At 40.9% G+C, this 23340-nt stretch overlaps 1 protein-coding gene across 2 annotated transcripts in view; it reads right to left on the bottom strand.

The window, feature by feature from the left end:
• Nucleotides 1-23340, bottom strand: part of LOC115397632 (kinase suppressor of Ras 2-like) — a 125785-nt gene that overhangs the window by 31355 nt on the left and 71090 nt on the right. For both annotated transcript variants that reach the window (XM_030104051.1, XM_030104050.1), the window contains exons 7-13: nt 8756-8825; nt 7527-7610; nt 7125-7210; nt 5099-5119; nt 4718-4827; nt 2605-2773; nt 1590-1631 (exon numbers count right to left, since the gene is read on the bottom strand). In XM_030104051.1, coding sequence (XP_029959911.1) covers nt 1590-1631; nt 2605-2773; nt 4718-4827; nt 5099-5119; nt 7125-7210; nt 7527-7610; nt 8756-8825 — 582 coding nt within the window. The remainder of the gene's footprint in view (nt 1-1589; nt 1632-2604; nt 2774-4717; nt 4828-5098; nt 5120-7124; nt 7211-7526; nt 7611-8755; nt 8826-23340) is intronic.

Here is a 23340-nt window from a genome sequence, read left to right as displayed (position 1 = left end):
CACATGAAAGAAGTGTGTATAAGTCATCCTCCTTATTTTTCATCATAGAGATCAGATCAATTTAGCACATAATGATGGGTGGATCTGTTCACATGAACTGTATATATATGATGTATGCTGGAAATCAGCACAAATTGATTACAATAGATCACTTTTTAAGTAGGTTAAATATTGAAACGGTAGTCGTAATTCTTCCAAGAATGCATTGTGTCACATCTGCTTGAAACGTGGGCGAACTGAATGGTTTGAACGCTCTGTGTCAATATGTGTCAGTAGGAAATGGTGCGCTAATTACATCCAAATACGATTAATATATTTTGCAGGAAAGCTGTCCATCATTCGAATTGAGTTCTGCGGACTTGCAGAGTTGATGGAGGAGAAAAAGAACTGTTCTGGCAACTCGTGTTGGCACACCACCTTAACTAAGACTCCACGCACACACACATGTACACGTGCAGCTTTCCTCTCTCTGGAGGAGAATGAGAAAGAATTCTTCCAGCCTTTCTTTGCAGCCACTAATCTCCAACATGTAAGATGGAGTAGGGTCAGCTACTGGGTTGTATCTACCTCTGAAAGGCCTCAGAGGATTTGCAGTCACGCTTGCTGCTTGTGTTGGCGTGCACCGACGATTTGTGACACAATGTGCGAGTCACCATTTAAAAAAAAAAAAAAAACATCTCCTGTGTGGCACGGCGCATTGGAAGCCTGGCGCCGTCACCTCGCAGCAAGGAGGGCCTGGTTTTGTTTTCAGAGTGAACGGCTTTAGTGGAGTATTTCCAAAAGCGTCTCCAAGCCAGGAGGACTTGAAATTGTTCACTTGAGTGAATCCAAGCCCAGCGGATCTGTGCTTGTGGTCCATGTGACAGGGTGTGCAGGGTTTCCCCATGTTTCAGTCAAGCATTGCTGGGATATCATCATACAATACTATAATTGACACTCGTGTAAACACATTTGAAATCACAGGGTAATTGCCCCTGGGAGGCTTACGCTAATGTCTGTTGTTTGTTTTCTTTGCTTTTCTAAACTGGGGCCAGCAGTAAATTTAATATGACATGACTGTGGCATTAGTTCCACCGGCAGCGTAATGCTGTTGGACGGATAAGGACCAACAGTAAGTGTTTGGGTTCATCCATGTTGTTATGCAGCTCATAAAGGGAGCAACTGTAATTTAGGTAACAACACCCAACAGTACGTGACATCTATAATCAGAGCCCGCTGCTGGGAGCCGAACAATATATTCAAACATTTCCAGATAAATAAATAAAGTGTCTGCCTCGGATCTCACTTCCCTCCCATTTTCAATCTCCTCCTCGCACCACTCCAGGTTGTCTCATCTGTAATAACCTGCCAAATGAGCAGAGGCTGCATGGTGCAGCCGTGGACAAAAGCACAGAGACGCCGGCGCGGACAAATCATTAGGAGGCCCAAATGAGACGAGCATGAGTGGGCGGAGGGGCCGGGAGTTGTCAAAGAGGCCAAGGTGAGGCGATGGAAATCACAGCGGACATCAAAAGTCGGCCTCCTTGATTGTTCTCGCCTGGTCGCAGTGCATTACTGGTAGGAGAAATGATCAATTAGAAGCTACTTACCAGGGAAGATGAACTGCTGTTTGTATTTAAAATAACTGGAGGCTGTGGAGAGAAATGAAACAAGAGTTGGGAGTTTCATGTGAAGTTGTGAGAACTTCCCAATTTGACAAGACTTTCTTGTAAATGAGGTGGAATAGCCCACAGACAGATTATGAAAGAAGTTTTCTTCACAGCTTCTTCACCTGTTACTTCATGATCAAATTCTCCAGTCTTGCTGAAATGATTATACACTTCTATAATCAAATTACTGTATTAAAAATGTTTCTCCAATTTAATTCCCACTCAACATTTTTTACAGTTTATTTTATTGTTGCATTGTTCAGACTACATTGAAGCGATTATGTTTAATTACTTTTTGAGCTTAAAAAAATTATGCTTCTTTGGATTATATTGGTAACATTTTCAACAATGTTTCTGATTTGAAAAAGCAAAATAAACTGTCTAAATCTGATTTACTTAGATCTCTCTCGCTCTGTTTTTCACAAGCTTTCAGACAGGACACCAAACTTGTAAGTTACCACATACAAGAATGATTATACTAAGACGTACTACAGCAAAATCTGTATGATAACAGGCACATGTTCTAATTATTATCATCCCAGCATTATAAACACTGAGTAATTGATGCATTGAACAAGGTAAACGTTGCTTGACATTAGCATTCAGATTAAAGAACTGTTATTGTTATGCACAACCAACCAGCCCCACTAACACTGTTTTTCTTTCAGGCCCTCATTTGCCTCTAAAAGAAACAGGCTTAGAATTATTATAATGTTTTCAATACTTGAGCTCATTTCATAGGAAAATCAAGGTCTGGACCAACAGCTGTCGTGTTTAAAGAATGATTTATTGTTGGTTTCATACCTATTGTTACGTTTAGTGCATGCACTAAAACAAACATCAGCATTTTATTCTGTTTATTAAAATTAATAACCCTGACTGCAACAGGAATGAATAGTTGTCTTTGAATAGATATCTGCAGATTTGAATTCGAGCATGTGGTGCGCTCCTGTACCTGTCAGGTTGAACTGTTTCTGCTGCCGTGCGGACTGTGGCGAGGGGTGTAGCGGTGAAGGGGGCGTGGCACTGCTGGGCAAAGGGGGGGCGGGGGAGGACGGGGTGGAAGAAGTGGTGGATGAGGGGTTGCTGCTGGAGTCCGGTTGGTAGGGGACCGGGATATGATCCTGGAAAGAAAAAAAAAAAGAAAAAGAAAAAGAAAAAAACAAGAATAATCAACATAAGCTTGACTTCAATCCTGGTGATTCACACGTGACATTTCTCGCCTGCTAATCACGAAACGCTTCCACTCTGTTTTATAGTTGGCCTCTTTCTGAATCTGACGCAAAGTTTCTGAGATTGATTTCCACCTTCAGGGCAGAACTCGGTTTTCATTAATTTGGGTAGAATATGAAAATCAACATGCAGAGACATAAAACTTCTCCGACAGAGGCAATCCATCACAATGAGCTATGCAAGCAAACTTTACTTCTTCGGGGAAGTTATTCTTTCATTGTGCAGGCTTGCAAACACTGAACTTTCTCCAAACTGCTGGGACATGTATTCCTCCATTCAACGCCGGTCCAAAAACAGAGTAAAAAAAAAAAACACTAATGAGGAAATCTACTTGTGTTGCTCTCTATGAAGCCTCTTCACTTTAACCCCACCAACCTTTGTGAAGCAGCGTCCGTGTAACAGAATAAAGCAGCTTGTTTTTGGGCTGCACAAAAGTTCCAGCTGCAGTGCACTCATCAGTACTTCTACTCACATTTTCGCCGATTTTATAACTCCGTATCTCGCTGGACCTCATTTCAAATTCACATCAAAAGACTCCATCCAATTTCAATTCAAATAATAGCAACATTGAATAATTTCATAAAGCTATCAACCAAAGTCTGATTGTGAGCAACGTTTCTTCTTGTCATAACTTAAAAAATAATCTTTGAATCATTCAAACTTTGCTGAAAAAGGACTTTATTAATTAAACATTCTGAGAACTCAATCCGATATAGATAGAAAGACTAATGAAAATATGACGGACAAATAATATTTGTTCTGGTCAAGCAGCCACTTGTGAAATCTCACATGTCTGAACATCCTCAAGCGAACCACTGGGGAGACATTTGAAGGCGCGAAGCAATAACGGCATAAAGGGCAAAAAGCAAAGACAGGACACTTTTCATTTTGATGGATTATTTCCCTTCAATAAGTTTCAAGTTGATGTTCTTACAGGAATGAAGTGAAATCAATGAGTGTCTGAAAGGTAGGAATCAATTTGAATATATTTGTACTGACCTACCAAACATGCCAATTATATAGAAATGAAAAAAAAAAACAAAACGCAACAACATGCTTCATGTTTGGCAATTGAAGTTGTCGCTAGTGATAAATTACAGTGATGAATAAGGGTTGTATGGTGACCTTCAGGACAATGTGACTGGAGAAAGGCCACCGGGTCTGGATTTGAACCCATGTACCCAAATACAAATGGAGAACATGTAAACTCCACCCTAACAGGCTCCTAAAGCCTGGAATGGAACGAGGGATGTTCTAACAGGCAGGTGAGATTTTCAGGAAAGTTTTTATTACGCTTCTCACCCACAGTCCATCCACAAGTCTTGAATTCTTGACATCAAACTGAACAGAGCTCATAAATCATCCTGTAGCTCTTCACAATATTTAAACAACCTGCACATGTCTATACCATGCCTACAAATGTCAGCAGAAGACTAGCTTTTTTTTTTTTTACCTGGTTGTTCCAGATAATATGATTTTCCTTCGACAGAACTGTTACAGACTCCACACTTTATCATGCTTCCTTAACACACCCCGTTTGTTCCACAAGATTTGTTTCATAGTGTTTATACCACCACTGCAGTCCTGTAATGAACTTTCTCCTCCAGGATCTGAGCAGAAACTGTGGGGTGTGCTGGCTGCAGACTCTTCACTGTATGAAAACAAATCCATCTGTGCAAACAGCAATACTAGGGGAAGATATTTTCGTACGGTTCCCTGATCCCCCGGGAAAACATGCCATGACTCACAACGGGCTCCCAAAAAAAGAAGGAACGCGCAATATGTAGGCTAGGTTAATGCGCAGATTGTGGAACAATCTTTTTTTTTGTGCTTACCTTATTGATCTTGTTGGTTTTGGGCAGCGTCTGACTGATGTGCAGGTCTGTGTACCTGAGCGGGTTGTTGATGTCACATGGCACTGATTCAGTCCGTACCAGACGAGCTACTGCAGAAATAAAGCACGAAGGAACAATGGAGCAACGACAGAGGCCAACAGTTAACAAAAGCTTGTGGCTTTGGAAACACGAAGTCAAGTTCTTTATTGGAGCTGCTTTTTAATCTGAAAAATGAACAGACTGCCCTTTCTAAAACACCCCCGATTCATCATCACACCAAGACACTTAAAAGTTTCACTAGGCGAACTGCAGCATGTCATTAAGAAACTGTCATTTCTCTCACTGAAGCAGAGTAAGAGAACTCTAATTAGTGCACTTTACCTTGAATCGTTCCTTGGTGATCTTATTTGGAGGGAGAGAAGAGAGGGGGGGGGCAGAGAAAGGACAAAAGACTCTTATTTCTCATGGCAGATAATGGCTTTTTTCAGCGCTGTCTGTGTCAGTATAAACAGTGTGTGACGAAATCACATTTGTCAAACCTAAGTGGCTTAATTAATGAGCAGATAACCTTCTATGTGCTTAAAATGAGCAGAAGGGAGACGAGGAAAAAAAAAAGGACTGTGTCTTGAAAAGCTCTAAGGACTCTTCAATAAAACAATGGAACCACATTGCAGGGGGAAAAGAGTGGGACGTGGTATAAAACAAATAATGCCACAAAGAAACATTGTGCAAATCACTGAATAACTACATTTAAGTGAACACCGGCAGTCAGTAAACCTGACTGGCCTGAGCTTCAGTGGATGACAGCCAACATTTATAAACAGTAGCAGAACACAATACTGAGATATCGCTGAAGCTACCATAAAAATTAGGCCTCTTGTGATCAAATCAGTCTCAATACCATGCTGTCAGGGTGAGTTTGTAAAAACATGCATAATGTAAGAACTATTGGAAATGTTTCTTTGGCATTTTAATAATTTTTGCACCAGAAGGTATTGTTACAAATGGCTTTATGTTGAGATTGTAGTTATTCTCAGGAGTAATTGTTTGGTCTCGTGAAAATATAGACATTTTGACCATGCGTACAGTGTACCACAACAAAGAAAAGTTTAAAGTTTAAATTCTAAGGACATGATATATTTACCAGTCCGGCCCGCTCCAGACAAACTTGGTCAGGATGAGGCTAACAGTACAACAGCCAACTTACTCCATTTCAACAGCTCTTGTCAAAATACGTTGTAAAACATAAATAGAACTGCTGCTACATCTACTGAGTGCATTTTATTTCTATCTTGAAATCACAAGATTATTAGCGAAATAAGAATTATATCTGAATAAAGACAAGAGCCGCTTTCAGTCTACTTCAGTCCATCAGCATTTTCTCATAAACAACTGTTTGATATATTAGGTTTTAGACAACTTATTCAAGTTCAAAATGCATATCACATATTTTGTACTTCACGGTTGGATTTTTCTATATGTATATATTTACTGAAAATCAAACGTATATCAACAATGCAAGACTCTCATTTGCCCGTTTTGTGGCCAAAGCTGCTGAAATACCATCGAGCACTGTTTCTGTTTAACTGACAGGATGTGTCTTCTCTTCTCTCAATGCCACAACAGAGCTAATACATATCAAGGTGCATTCAGACAGAACAGGAAGCAGATTTTAGACACGGCAGGGTTGCATATGGAGTCGAGGGAAGCGCCCGAGGAGACGCAATCTAGGATAAAGGCGCAACCAAGCAAGCTGAAAATGTTCCAACTGTCATGAAAAATTTCTCCTCAATCCTGAGGCTTTTACAGCATGAGTCGCCTTTAACAAGTTGCAGAAATGAGGGAGAAGGTGAGCAACTGGATGGTAAATTTTAATGGGAAACCAACACATACAGTCCAAAGAGTCCAGCAGTTGAACGTGTGAGAATTTAATGTAGGAAAAACTTTTATCTGTGAGAAGAACTTGAGGTCATTTTACTGTTTTGCAAAATATAGATTCCAAGAAAGAAAAAAACTGAAGACAAAATTGTTCTCAGAAACAATTGACATTAAAGTTTAAGCTGCTACTAATTGCTGGAGGATAAGTGACCTGAGTCACAATCCATGCTTCTCATTATTAAGCCAATTCTCAGAGTAGCTTGAGCATACTGATCAGGACTTTTTACCTTGGAAAATATCATGCTTGGTCTAACACGAGGGTCGTTCTGTAAAGATCACCTCTTAACCACGACATCCCTTCTTTCCCACAATTCAACCATTCATTTTCCTTCCCCAACAGGTAAAGACTGATCCATTTTCTAACTGATTCCTCATGAAAAGAACTGAGATGTCTAGATTTCAGTGGAAACTCAACTTACATCAGGGTGAATGCTAATGAAAATGAGAATGAAAACGAAATGAAAAGTACCTTTGAGGGATTCTCGTCCGCCTCGCTGTATGATCAGTAAATGGCAAGGTGGGGCTTCTTTGGTGCATTTGTTGTGGCACTTCAGCCTGAAAGCACACAGACACTCTATTACCCGTTTGGCTTGCATTGGTCTTGCTTATGTATTAACATGGAAATGTAACCTATGCAAAGTGGGAGCGTTCATGTGCAGGAAAACAGGCGCAGGGCACAAATTACTAATTTATTCAAGTGAGATCAAAACTCAAGTAAATGGAATATACCGTCATAATGGATAGATAATCAAAAAGATGAAGAAATAGCCACGAGCCAGTAACAATTTCACAATAATGAAAGATGGAGAAATATGATACACATTTGAAAAACTGCTATAGCAGAAATGGATTACTTGAAAACCATACTTACTTGCAGTTTTTACATTTCAGTCCAAACAACATTCCCTTTCCACATACTATGCATGTCTGGGACATCCAATATTTTGTGGAAAACCTGCAAAAGAAGACAGAAGAGCAACATTTTCATCTTGTTGCACATTCCTGACATGCAGGAGCTGCAGCTACCATCAAGAGAACACGCATTCTAGCCTTTTTGCCTTTCATAATGTTGCTCCTTACTGACAGATAGCTCTCGCTGAAGACGTCGCGCTCCCCGCCTCACCTTTCTGCGAGGATAATAACTACCTTAAGAAGCCACTTCACAAATCCCGTATGCATTCCTAATCTGCTTCACCTGCTGATTTAGTTTGGGGCCCATTTTGTTTTCATTTCTCAGCGACCCCTATTCCGTCGCCGAGCATCGAACGAGCCGAGGTCACGGGAGTTTTTATTAATACAGCAATCAAGTGTAAGAAAGACGGGAGCTCTAAGGCCGGCGTCGCTCTCGGGGAGTCAAACTCAGTCATTTCTCAAACAAACAAATCCAAAACACGCTCGGCAGTAACAACCAATTCCTCGCCGAGGAGGTTCGCACACATACGCTTGTGTTTATTGAAGCGATGCCCGGGCGCCAGCAGCTCGGCTGTGTGGCTAATGGCAGGTGACTAATGTAGTTTGACAGAATCCAAATCTTTCTATTAGGCCCGTCCTTTGCCTCAACTCAGAGACACAGCTCGATTCGAACAGCTCTACCTCACAGATTTCTGAGGTGGACTTTCAATTATGAGTGATGATGTGACATTAAGGTTGAATTCTGCAGAAAAACAAAGAGCAGCTACAAAAACACATTTATATTCACAGGCCAAAGATGCCACCAAGGGGCACAAGTTTGAAATATGCAGACTGGCATCAAAGTGAGTGTTGGATGTGGGGGGGAAAAAAAATGCTCATGTTTCTCCAAACCAAGCAACAGCGATATGAATTACATTAGCGCGAGGAGAGTTGAGGAGCAAGATTTTCCCTCCACCTGGCTGACTTTCAACACACGGTACGCCCACGATCTGCAGGTTCCTGAGATGCCGTCACTGATACGGTATTGTTTGACTTTTCAGATCTCTGGTATTCAGTGTCAAGCGGGGTGCGAGAAAAAGAGACAGACGACTTGGAGGAAAAGAGCCGAGATGAGTTATGCAAGAGGCCCTTTTTTTAATTGGACTGGCTTTTTGTCACAGATGTGTACACACACACACACACACCTACCTGTGTTTTATTGAGTTTCCCAGATCTCTTCGGGGAATCTGTGGGGACCAGCGAGGCACTGAGAGAGTGTCTGGGGGGGGGGGGGGGAAGGGAGAAGAGAGAGGTCAGGCTGTGATGTCTTCATTTTTGGTTCGATCGAGACGCTGACAGGATGTCTTTGAGAATCGACTAAAAGTCCTGCATTAAGCATTCACTCAGCATGTGTGGCATTTCAGGGAATGGGCTGATTCCTGCTGCAACAAACTGACATTTCAGTGCCAGACTTAATCGGCTGTTCAGCGACTCACTGTCAGTCCATCACTGTAAATGAGATGTTGTCCTAATTGCAGATTATACAGATATCAACTTCATCTATAATGACGACTTCATTTACACTGCCTCACTCAGATAAAACCGGACAACCACCAACTACCCAAAAATTTTAATGTTGAAATGCAAAGCAGCCGCCGCACCTCAGAAAAGAAAAACAAAAAAGAAAGAGGGAAACTATTCAGTGACACAGTCTGCATTTAACATCTGTTGTTACTCTGTGTACAGTCTGCATCTTGTTTTGCTACTTCATTTATATTTTGATCGACATTACACATATGATAAGAGTCAAATGAAGAAAAAAAAAAAACACCCTCCAAGTGAAGGTGAGTCCTAAATTCTGCATTGAATTATCAAATCCATCAGACGCTATGCAAAACAACCACATGAAATTAAATAATAGATAAAGAGAAACACGGACAGCAAAACAAATGCTGATAAGACAATTAAATAAGCACCTGTGGGAGATTGATAGTCAAATGGATATATAATGGATTACGCAAGATCAGTTAAATCTAAAACCAAAAAGTAAGACTTTGACCTTTTGTTAGACTTTGGCCCAATTTCGATTCCTAGCAACATCGTACTGCTGGACGCTTTAGAATTAGGCATTTTCCCGTCATGTTTCACATGACCGCATGCTCACAGCTGGCAATTTACTGCACATCTGTCACTGTGCTGTTGATTGATTGATAGATGGAGCAACGCTGACAAGCTGTTTCACACGATATCAGAATTCCCACTGGGTGGTTCCACTGTGCAGGGTTTTTTTCATTTCACTCTATTCTTCTTGCTTTGTTTCACTGTCTGTTGCTCTCTTCATCCGTCTTTTATCTGTTGTAGAATTTTTTTTTTTTTTTTTTTTTTTTGAGTGTCAAGACCAGAAACTTCACTAGTATCCTTGTCAAGAATGATTGGTAATGGATTTATTTTCTTGTGCTTCAGCCAAGTGAGGCTTTCTGCCTCCAGAGGTCATCAAAATCCAGAACAGTTTTCAGAAGAGTTCTGGGTACATACTTCCTTTAAACACACACACACACACACACACACACACACGTGCAGTCTTGTATTTCTATCCTTGTGGGGACCGTCCATTGACTCCCATTCATGTCTAGCCCCTAACCCTGACCCTAACCCTAACCCTAACCCACACCACAACAAAGCCTAACCCTAAAGAAATGTTTTTGCACTTTTACTTTTTTCAGTAACAACAACATGGTCAAGAAAACACTGTTTCTCCTACTTAGGACCGGAAAAAGGTCCCCACAAGGCACGTCGTTCCACGTTTTGCTATCCTTGTGGGGACATTTGGCCCCGACAAGGATAGAAATACGAGAACACACACACACACACACACACACACACACACACACACACACGAGATGCAAAAGCAGATACAGCTGCCAATGTGATTCATTCAGTAGTTCAGTTTCTCTGATCAAACCACCCAATGTCTAGATATACCTCATTGAACACCTCCATCGCACATCCATTTAGGAGACATTAAGCTTTCCACCCTCAGCAGTCCTATTTTCCATCATACCCTCTCTCTCTCTCTCTCTCTCTCCCACACACACACACACACACACACACACACACACACACACACACACACACACACACACACACACACACACACACACACACACACATCCAAACACAAAGTGTAGCCCAGCATTCATTTCCAGTTTGGACGTAACAAAACATCCATGAATAACTCTGCATAAAGGTCCTCAGAAAACCACTCACTTATTATACAGCTGACTTCTCCCACAATACTTTGTGATAACGATTTCCTCAACCTTTGGGGTTGAACATTGCACAGTTATTGACTGAGTTGTTTACTTGAAAGACACCTTCCTGCTTAAATGAAAAATTCCCTCATATGTTTTTGTGTGTTCGCTGAATAGTGCACATCAAGATTGTTTTTATTTATTTATTTTTTTTAAATAAAGATGCAGTGGAAGCAAAAAAAGCAAAGTATTGTTTGAACTCAACAAAGTGTATTTACAGAGGTTGAACACAAAAGTGAAATTATTTTAAAATAATCATTTTAACTGTTTAAACCGCTTCCTAAATTATTATTATTTTTTTTAGCACACATATGACAGAACTGACATTGCTTCTGTTCTCATGGACTCTTTCTTTGGATGTGGCTGTTTTGATGCCTCCCAAGATCTATACCAGTGGGGTCAGTAAAATAAATTTCCAAAAAGTTTGATCAAAGCACAGTTCCTGGTCCTCGGGGTTGGAGATTTGACGTCATCTTACACCGTAATAAAACAGATGACTGAGGTAACCATTGCAGAAATCACACACTCTATTTATGGATGAAGGCAGGCGTCTTCTGGCAACCCCGATGTTGACTTCTTATTTTAGAACTCAGGAGCAGCAAGCTTGTTGCGGCTTGTGGGGAAAGCTGAAAGGAAGCCAGTAGCCCAAATGAGTCCTCAGCTGCATCCAATTCTCCTATAAATATATGGATGAGAAACCTTAGAATCAGCTGCTGGACTGCCAGAACTAAAAACATGAGGTGGCTGAATAACTTCTAAGACTGTCTGTGTTTTCACCGTATGACTTTCCCCTTGGACTGTGCAAGCTTTAGCAGCACTCTTGATTGGACGATCTTGAGGTATGAAACATTAATGGATGCAGAGATGCAAAGTGTGTCGTGCTCTCGTACCACTCCTGCACTAGAACATGTCTGGTACTCTTTGTGTAGTGGGGACCTCGGTTGAATGTATGTTTATTTTATTTGTGTTTAAGTGTGCTATATTATTTCTATGTGTTCTTGTATTGTTCTGTTTCAGCAGGTTTATGTAAAATTTTAAACTTTGTTATAACAGTGCACAAGGTGTAAGCAGCAAGATATAAAAGTTGACCTCTGGTTTGAAAAAGAAAGAGGGAGCTGAGCAACAAACACCTATTTCAGGAATCAACCTGTGTTAGTGCTGCTGTGGAGAGACATCCAACATAAATGAATTGCAATAAATCATGACATTTCTGAAAGATTCTGTTGCGGTTGAGACATGGGAGTGATAGTTCTCTAGAGGTATCTTTGCCACCCACATGAGGTCTAAAATGGAAATAAAGATTATTTCCACAATGTATATCCCAAGTGCTCAATGTTGGCTAAGCGATGCTGCTTGGGAGATACTAAAAGTAGCAGAATCATACTGATTTTAAGAACAGATAGACATGTTTGGGACACAATAAATTCTGGAAAGGTACTGAAATGCAATGCAGGGCCCAGAGGTCAATGTGGCAGCCACTAATGATCTTGGAGTTTGACCAACACACCCTATTTTATTTATTTAGACGTTGGTGAGATATACAATACATTTGACAGGCAAAATGGAATCCGAAGGACTTTAAAATGGCCCTGGCTGATGCTGCTGGGAGAAATTATGCTAAAATGATGGCAATTCATTGTACATTTTATGATAAAATGTAACAGAATGGGAACCAAACTGACCCATAATCTGCTGGGGTGCTAATGTAATTGAAATGAAATGCTAAAAAATGATCTTGATGATGCACTTTTCATTTTGGCCTGCAACTTTGTCAGCATTTTGCAGCATCGGCCTTTTGTTATTGAATTACTGGCAGCCGGCGCATCATTAGAGCGCGCTATCATCTCAATGCATACCCACCTCATCCAGCCGCCTGCACAGGCGACGCTGTGTAGGCTGCCATTCTCACCTGGTGTTGAGAGGTGGTGCATAAATGCATCGGGTTGCTCAGTCACCACCAGCACTAATGGACCGAGCGAAATGTTTTTTGTGGTGGAAATCTTTCGAAGCCAGAGTCCCTCACAATGGAGGACAAAATAGCATGAAAGTGGTCCGATCATTTAGAGATATCTGCAGCTAAACATGCAAACAATTTGAGCAGAAGGCTCAGATACAACCCTGACAGTTTGATTCTGCTTTCAGCTCAAAAGCTTGCCTGAGTGCAGCGGACAAGGCGGGCTTGTAACACTGCCCGTTACATCACAGTCTTTATGTTTATATATGTGAATGCTCTGGAAGCTGGGCGGTATTTAAAAGGCATTCATTCAATGTTAACATTAACATTGATTTATTCCATGTACTAATGAGGTGTGATATTTAAAAGTCTTATTTATAAAAGTCATGAATTCATGAGTGCACCAAAGTCACAAACTGAGATGTCCACAGAGCTGCTGTTTACTTCCACCAGCTAATAAAGTTCCTGTTGACATTTAAGAGACTTTCCAGGCTGGTGGCAAATGTAATAAAAGATATTAGGTGCCAGCCTTTCTGAGACGCAGTAACACAAGAATGGGGCATCAGTGTGTCAAAGGTCAAGGCTACTGCAGGTTTAAGTGTTCATGCTCAATATCAGATATACAATGTGACGTAAGCTCAATCACATTATTCCTGGGTTTGGTGCACAACAATGAAATCACCACTAATGTCCTGAAATATTGCAGTATCAATACACAGTAAGATCACTGAGATGATTATCTTTGATGCAGGTAGACTGAAATTCAGCTCTTCGTTTTCATCGAAACAGTATGATTTGTGATATTTGAAAAAAGATTGTCAAGATTCTCTGGAGAGTTTGTGCTAATGAAAGTAAAATAATCCAAAGGATTGGACAGAAAACAATATGACAACAGGATCATATGTACAAGAGAGACATAACATTATCTTTTTTTCCTTGGGAGCCAAATTCTGGTAGACATACAGGCTGTCAACAACTTGCAAAATCCTCAAAACAATGTCTGTATGAAAACCCTTTCACTTATTAGGAATATTTGGAAACAACAACTGGAGGACTGTTTGAACCTTTGAAAAACTACCTGCTCAATAAAACTATCACAGACGTAGATCCCCTTTGTTTCACAGCAGTGAAAACAATGAAATCACTTTGAAAAAAATCCCAAATAATGGTTTGTCCCTTAGTTGAAATTCAATTGAATAATAGGTGTTTTTATGTGGGAACAACATCTAACAACAAGGTTGTGTTACGTACGTTTCATCTCTTGAACCCATTTTATGTGTCCGTCGTTAAGCAGAGGACAGCGCGAGGATGAAAATGACTCGCAAGCAAATAAAAATGAAAAATCTGTAGGATTTAAGTTTCTCATAAAAACCCGGTCGGTTTCATGAATAATGATTCAACTAATCACCAGCTGCTGGCAGTGCTAATGTTATGGCCCTGTTGCCAGATAGCATTTCCTGGTTCCTGAAAACGCCCCTCCACCCCACCCCCCACCCCTCCAGAGGCTCGGCGTCTTCTCCCCGCACTCCGATGGAGAGCTCAATTACACTCAATCAACCTGATAACTCAATATAAAGAGGAACTGACATCATCTGCTTCTCGCCGGCCTGCTTGGCGACTGGCAGATGATTGAACTTGTCAGCGGGGTGGTCCGAGTAGTTTGTCATACACCTCCACCCCTCTTCCTCTGCTGTTGGCGTCTGTCAGTCTTCGAGTTCAGGAGGATCTGTAGCGCATCGTATTTGATCTGCCCTGTGAATGTAGTTTAATGGATTCTGATTGTCCACCCAAAGCACAAGACATTCACACAGAAAACTGCATGCGTGCAGCCCAGTGAGATCAGATTCCTTGGCGTGGTCAAAGCAACGTCTAATGCAGACAGGACCTCATCGTGCTTCTGCGTGGGATTAAAAAGCAGTCGAACGGCAAAGACCCAAAAAGTCCGACAGAGCTTGGCTTTGATGTCGAATGCAAAGCTGCAGGTGGCAGGCAGCACACCTTCAGTTCCTGCACGGGGTAAACCGGCTTCACTCAACCTCACAACAGTGTGCGAGCCACAGAGGCGCGCGCAGCTTGGAATCAGCATGCGGCTGCAATTAGAATCATCCAACTTTGTTCCAAAAAACACAGTGAGTTTGTTTAAAAGGTGCATCAGTGAGTCCTCTCATGCTGCCAAGTGTTAACTATGTTATGGAGATCGCCGTTGCCATGACAACAGTACATGTCGCCAAATTCAACCAGGCCTCAAATTTTGAGGATTACGACCGTGTACGAATTGAATCAAAACAAAGAGGTCTCCAGGTCCAAATGTTTATCCAGAATTATTGTCTCTCCAAGCTGATGATCAAGTAAAGCCAGGGTGCAGAGCATCCAGGACAGGTCGCAGGCTAACACACAGCCACATCTTCACTCATGTCTTCGGGAAAATTAGAGTTACCAATTAACCCTTTTAATCCCCATTCAGTCGCCACTGACAGGATTTAGTATGTGCACTTTTATGACAATAACTCCCATTTATGATACCTATAAAATGTATTTAAAATAATACCAGAATGTAGAGAAATAGAGCTTTACATCTACAGTGGTTTAAAAGAAAAAGTATTCATACCTCTTGAATATTTCTACATTTTGTCACATTTCAGTGACAAAATGTAAATGTATTTTATTGAGATTTTACATGATAGATCAACACAACGTGCTGCATAATTGTGACGTGGAAGAAAAGAGGTACACAATTTTATTTATTTATTTACAAATAAAAAAAAGGACAAATAAGGCCTTTAAGGATGGTAGCAAGAAATCCTTTGTTGAAACAAAGTCAGAAGCCCCGTTTGCACTTTTCTGCAGCCATGTAGGGTTTATTCCAGCTGTGTCAAACTCATTTTAGTTTAAGAAGAAACTAGAGGGTCATCCCAGTGAAATGACAACATAATAATGCACAAACATCCACAGCTCCAAATGTTTTAGTGCAAATAAGTAGAATACGTGCATGAAAATGTAATATCGTCAAAATAAGTTCAATTTCAACATCATGCTAATTTTAACCTTTGTATCTTAATGCAAAATGCAGTGAAGTGTCTCTTTCAATTCTGCTGCAGCTAAAAATACAACAATGACTCAACTATGAGCACAGTCATCTCCCAGGCCGGACTGGAACCTCTGCCGTCCTGGATATGGTCCACCAACCATATGTTTGACAGAGGGGATCATAATGACAGAAGACATGACGGAAACAGTCTCTCCTGTCTGAGACACACAGCTCCAGCGGGAGTGGAACTTTTGGTTCAAACATGTTGTTTGTGTTCTCTCCAAATTGTGTTTTACTGCTCAACGTCAGCTGGGTGAAATCACCAGTTCATACTGTATTTTTCAAGATGGAATTTTAGGGAAATGTCTATATATCGTAGATTTCGGTGTATCGCTCAGTCCAATATCAAACACTAAACCTCTCACACATTTCAAAAGACTGTCACACATTCCGAAACTGCCATACAGTCTGTCATTTCCCTTCCACTTCACAGTTGGACAAGTATAAATGGATAACTTTAATAATTTGAAAGTTATAGTTATTGATCACTGCATATTTTGGAGTGTTCCAGTCCAATAAAATCAAAATAAATTCTTGTGGTCTCAACAGGTTCATGAGAGGCTTAGCCTGACACGCCTGTCTGAGGAAGTTGGAATAAACGAGCAACTTGTGCACACAAGTGCGGGAAGGGGGGATGCTGCCGGGGCTGCAACCCCCACCACCAGTGGCGGCTGAAAGCTGTAGTACCTTACATTAGCGTTGACTGTAAACTTAATTACAAAAAAAAAAAAAACTATAAAAATATAAAAACGTATTTGTGGAATGGATTTACACAGAGCTGTGGGGATATGTGGAAAAATCTATCCTAAACGAAATTAAATTTAAATTATTTGTTGAGGAGACCCTCACCCGGAAGCAGCTTCTTCGCAATCAAACAATGATGGCAGACAGCGAGCAGAAGAGAATATTGGATTTTTTCACAGGCAATACTTCCAAAAAATCAAAATCGAATGTTCCCGACGATGACGAAGGTAAACACAACAACACTATTGTTTTTGCATTTTCAGCACCAAGGACAGCGCCTAGAATGGCAGCGATTTACTGCTGTGAACGTGTTTTTGTTCTCATCTGTTCTTGTCATATGGTGAATTGCTGCCGACCTCCTTATGGAGAAAAAATGTAATAAAATGTGGAATTTGTTAGAACTTCTTAAATTTCAGTTGTGTGTATCATATGGCTTACAGCCAGTAGCCTGAGCAGCGATGTGCTATACAGCAGGGAAAAAAATGCAATGCTCTATAATCGACTTCACCCAGGGCCCTTGTAGACGAGGATCGATCGTGGATCGCTTTGTATGACGTTCATGTATAAAACTGCGTTCAATACGATTGTCTCGAATCGAATTGAAAAAGAAAACATCCATGTAAACTGGGCCAGTGTTAACCACATCAGCATCTTTTTAGTGAAAAACAGCAATTGCTACTTCTGAAACAAAATGCTAAGATCTTCTTTTCTTTTATACACAGATTTATAAAAGATTGTTTAAAAAGAAGATCAGACAGAAGTTAATTTCTTTTAATAGGTTAATGTATGAAGATTTTTTTTTATTAATATTCTAAAGCAGCTGATACATCAATTTCAAGCATTTCTAGCAAACCACTACAAACAGAGAAGACATGAGCACAGACAGGAAAACAATTTCAAACCCTGTGTGAGCACTCAAGACCTCGATTACGGTAAGCCAGCTCACCGAAACTGAGGTTTCAAAAGTCGAGCATTTCCTTTCAGTGTGGATTTATAAAAACTGATTTTAATGGGCGTAACAGTGTTCATGTACACACAGCCGTAGACCTCATGTTCACACTTTGCTTCCCGGTGTGATGTACAATAGGAAATCTGGTAAATGTGTTTACATTTTAGGGTTTTTCCCTAAAAGCAAAGTTAAAATAATTGCAAAAAACATTTAAAAAAAAACAGTGTCACAATGGGCAAAGTTTTATCTGCATTCTCACAGAGATCAATGTTTGAGCCAAAGAAAACACTAAAATCCAAAACAGATTAAGTGAAGCAACAAGCACTCTATTATGTAGTGTGTGTGTGTGTGTGTGTGTGTGTGTGTGTGTGTGTGTGTGTGTGTGTGTGTGTGTGTGACAGATGAGCCTGCAGGAGCTGAGAAACCCCAAGGCGCCAGACAACAGCGTTCTCCTCCATCTTCAATGATTGGCCTCAGCCTAATTAAGCTCCTTCCTCCTCCTCCTCCTCCTCCTCCAACACCCCCTCCACTTTCCTCCAGCCCGTCACATGACACATATGAGTTCATGTCGTTGAAAGTGTGTCTGTACATGTTTATGTGCAATTTAGTGTGCATTAATAAAATAAATGGAATCCCACTAAAAAAAAAAACAGGGTCCATCTTTCTATATGTGTTCATTTGTTAAAGTGTTAATGTACATATGCACAGTTTAGCATCCTATTGATAGGAGGTTTTTTTTTTTTCTTTTCACTGCAGATAAAAGAGAAGAGAGTGAAGCACGTGGCAATATATCATCTCACACACAAATTAGAGACATTACACTATCACCAAGTCATTTTACCCACACCTACTCTCATCATTATCAGAATCATCAAGGTCGCACAGCTCAATGGGCAGAGCGTAGCAGTTTGGATAAAAAGCTTCAATCAAATGTTTGAACGCAATCAACATAACAGGCACGGTATAATCAAGAGGTAATCAATCGCTTCACACTGGAGTGCTAAACAAAGGCAGCGGAATATAGGACTGAGAAGAGCGTGTTTTAGCGGGGAGCTGAATCCTGGTAAACAGGAGCGGAGTGTGACGTGACGGCGCGCGTACAGTGGACCGTGCAGAGCGGCAGAAAAAAAAAGTCAACAGGACTGTAAAATCGCGTGGGCGTCCGCTGCACAATGTGCTGCATTACCGTACACAAGTGTTATGTGAGCGATATGTTACAGGGTGTTGCACAACAGAATCCTCACCGCTCCTCCGTCGTGCCTTTTAATGAGCCCGTCCACAAGGTGAAAGTGCTCAGCTGAATGAGCGTTTGTTAAAGAGTGACGGAAAGAAACGAACCAAGAGGCGGGCAGAAACAGACAAGGGTTTTTTTGTCATTGTTGTTGTTGTTGTTGTTGTTTTTATCCTCTGTGAGGGAAAAAAAAAGCATTTCTGATGAACAAGAGACAAAGCCAGGTTGCACAGTTACTATGGTAACAGCTACACGCCGAACGGTCTTTTTTTTTTTTGCAGAATATCATGCTGTCATCTTTGACAAGCAAGAACACACACACATGCACATGTAAGTGCGTGCACACACACACACACACACACACACACACACACACACACACACACACACACACACACACACACACACACACACACACATATTTGTAAATACACACAAAGACCCACAGTGATGGAAAAAAAAATAGCAATTATTGTAGATGAAACAAGTATTTTGGGTGCGGCCTTGTAGATAACAGGAGTCTTTTAAGACGGGCGGTTCAAGTGTGCCAGTGAGACAGAGGGAGGAGGGATGGGTGAACAGATGATGCCTGGAGGCCTTATGGCTCGGAAGAGACTTCCTCAGTTGGAGGAGTCAGATGGCTCGGAGCATGCAGGAGATCAGACTGACCGGCGGGCCGAACTATTCGCCGTGTTACGGTGAACACAAAGGTACGGAGGGCACACAGGTGGCGAAAGGCCCTCTGGGAGCAAACAGTGAGGGTCACAGCTTTTTAGAGAACATTCACGAAGGACAGAAAAGTGTTTCATTGGTGCAACGGTGCCCTTTTTTTTCACTCCCTCATATTGCATGAAAGAAATCCTGCAGATCCAATGAAATTTTTGATTTGTGAATATATTAAAGTGAAGCCAATCCCTGGTGGGTACGCCAGTGATTTTTTTTCATTACTTTGCAAATCAAATTTGTTTAACCACTGAGCTGGCCTGCCCCACCATGACCTTCTCGAGACAATTCAAGATCCATGACTAAGAATAACCACTGCATATCACTATTGTTCCATTTTTTTGTTTATTTTCTTCAGACTTCCATATTTCGTTACAAAACAAAACATTCTAAACATTGTCTTGAAACATTTTTTACAATTTCAAGTTTGATAAAAGTGAAAAATCAGCTCAAAGAGTGACTCAACAAGGTTATATCTGAATTATCAGTGAAAGTTATAGTGGGAATGCGGTAGGTCAGAAGGGACGAAGCATTTCAGTGTAATTTATGTCAGTTTCAGTTGGATGAAAGTCGTATTCACCTGCAAATATATAATTGTCCAAAAGGTATTTGAGGTCATGGTTTCTATCTTAAATTATCTTATTAATATTAATACTGTATCACTGTTTCAATACCTTCAATACTTCTTGTACCACTGGCAGGGAAACAGCCTATCAGCATGATGGTGTTGTCACCATGCTCTGCTTGGTTGTTCTGTGAAAGGATTTGGGAGACTACTTACAAAAACTGGTGAGCAGCATTTTAAAAGACTAAAATCAAAGTTTTTCATTAAAAAAGAATACATAACCGAGCTCTTGTGCTTTCCCAAATCCCCGTGGCCCATACAAAGCACAAAAAACTAGCTAAAGACTTCAGTATTAACTGGAAGGGTCCTTACCTAATGGGTGTTGTGCTCTCTATCGTTAATAAACCTTCGAGTGGCTTGATGAAATTTATCAAAATGCATTGCTTTGTGGCACCACCCCGTGGGCTGACTGGCTATTAAACCAGTTTATCTTGATTAGCTGGGCTGTCAGGCGGTTCACGGGGACCTCTCACTCACAGACAGCCGGCCAAAGTGGATGTAGCAGCAGTGGTCTTCAAAGACTCCTGCGACTCTGTGACACTTGTGACACTACAACACCTGCTCTACTTCCTCAAGAACCAACACTGCTGAGCAGCACAGGCCTAATTGACTTTTATTTATGACCTTGTCTGCAGGGTTTCATTAGCCAGAGTTAGAGCTTGATGGAAGAAATCCGCAGCAGAGTAAATGAAGTCCCACTTGCAAATCTGGTTTGCCTTTAGTGATTGTCTGACACAGCAGGAGAAGGTAATAAAATACATCACTTTGTGCAGGTTTGCACTACAGATCCTGTTCTTGAATAAAAGTATGTCGCTCAATAAAAATAGTACACAATACAGAGAAGTTTTCAAAAGAAGTAACACTATTCTGTCCTACTGTCGGAATTGAAATATTGCAATTTTATTAATTTCATCAGTAATTAATGCAAGTAAACTTTTTTTGTATGTCGCTATTATGAGAAAAATTCTAAAAATGATGCAGAGTAACAGCATACATTTTCTACACTGCTTTGTCCAACACACAAACCGATCCCAGACAACAGTGGGCAACAGGTTATCAGTCTATAACAGCTCAAACACAGAGAGATAGACAATCACACACAGTCAGATCAACAAGCAAATTAGAGCCACCAATCAACAACAAATAGCATACAAATATGTACACACATTACATACTTTTAATCTTAATTTTCAGTTCTTTCAGTTGATTTAAGTTCTTTCTAAATGTTTTCAAGTAATCCTGGCAAGTTTGAGATACTGCATCATTTCTCTTTGAACCATTGGCTTGTGCTGCTCGATGTGTGCTTGATCTGTTGTTTTGCTCATAGACCCAGTTTTCTAACTAGGATTAACACTTTTCCCTACTAAATTGTCTTGATAACCTCTGCCTTGTTGCATTTGATGACAGCCCTCCCAGAGGCAGCACACTAGCTCCACAACATGATGGTTTTTTCACTAAAAACTAGCCGGTAGATAGTCTGGACGTTCTGCCCTCTGGGCTTCATTTGGTGAAGTTTAAACAAATGGATGCACTGCATCCCTCAACAGCTTTCCTTTGGGTATTTTTTCCATTGAGCATCATACCAAAGAGATTGTTATGAATCTCTGACTCTTGTTGAAAACTTGATTCCTGATAATTAGGGCCTTTCCCACGATGGTATCGTCCTTGGCACACCCTGGGCAGGGCAGGTCTCCAGCCCCTCGTATGGTTAACCAAGAAAACAACAGAGTCTCACACCCATAGATAACTATGACCAATTCAGTCGTCATGCTTTTGTGTACTGTAGCCGGTTAAAAGAAGTCAAATAGGTATTTTGTTTTCCTATTCTGCCTGTAAGACACAAATACAAAAAAGACTAAATACTCTCTCCAAGCACGAGTCTATATCTCAACATCTCCTCACCTCAAAAAAATGAGGGGTGAATGGCAACAATTTGCATAAAACTGCAAGTCGTCTGTCTTGAAAAGCTGAACTGATGTCAAAAGCACTTATTCTATTTATCCTCACGCTCTATTTAATTTAGTGACTAAATTAAAGCCAAAATCTATTTTTCAAATCTCAAAGGGACCTCCATTGTGGGACCACATTCGGTTGCTAGGAGATCCGTGACGCAACCGACAAGCATCTATGCAAGGTTAGAGCGAGAGGGTGACGTCACTGGAACACATGTAGAAATAAAGAGAGCGAGTTGTGCACAAAGCGCATGAAGAACATTTAAGCCATTTATATCCACAAGCACATACACTCAGACTCCCACACTCTCCCTTCCCTCGCTCTCTCTCTACACCTCTCTCTCCATCCCTCTCTCACGTAAACACACACACACACACACATACACACACACATATACAAAGGCACATGCGCCACTTTTGCTGCAGGACCGAGTGTTGGTTCGATGCCAAAACTGGAACCGGATTTTAAAGTGGACGCAAGGCACCATCACATGCTGGGGTGTCTTTACTCTCCGACTGCGTGAGCTGAAACAGCCCGAGGGGCTGGAGGTGAGCGGCTCGAGCTGCTCCGCGTCCCTCTGTGAACACTGTACTTTTCCACATCGGACAAACAATGAGTCGTCATAACACCTGGAGCAACAGCTAAAAGAAAGAACATTGGATTTTGTTATGATTCAAGTGGCCCATGAAGGTAATGGAAAAGAAACAGAAAAAAATAAAAAACATCTCGGCTGACAAAAACTACAGTCAGTTTGAAGAATAGACAGAAAAGAAATACTTTATTAACCCCTGTAATTATTGTAAATGTAACAACATGAAGTTACCCCAAAATATTTTCTCAGCTACATCTCTGTTACGACTGTAATGATCACTGTTTGTATCCCGGGTATCCCGTTGTATGGATCAGCCGCATAAATCAATAGATTCTACATCCTCATTCCTTCTCAGATCAGAGGTCAAATCTTTGTGCTTTGGCTGCTGTCATCAGCATCTTAATCCATTCTGTGTCTCTAACCCTAACCCCGTGCTCCTTCAATAAGTTCATTAATCTCCTTTTATTCCTCGCTTCTCCTGCTCCTCTCTGACAGCCCCAGCTTTAATATTCCCACTATCTTCATGAAGGACTGGTGAAAACCATCTCAACCAGGCCTCAAGCTTCACCTTGAAACTGCTTGAACTCAGATATCTCTTTGGTATAAAATGTTGATTAAAGAACT

This window comes from Salarias fasciatus, chromosome 12 (assembly GCF_902148845.1).
Source record: "Salarias fasciatus chromosome 12, fSalaFa1.1, whole genome shotgun sequence".
NCBI lineage: Eukaryota > Metazoa > Chordata > Actinopteri > Blenniiformes > Blenniidae > Salarias > Salarias fasciatus.
This window is presented reverse-complemented; position numbering and strand designations above follow the sequence as displayed.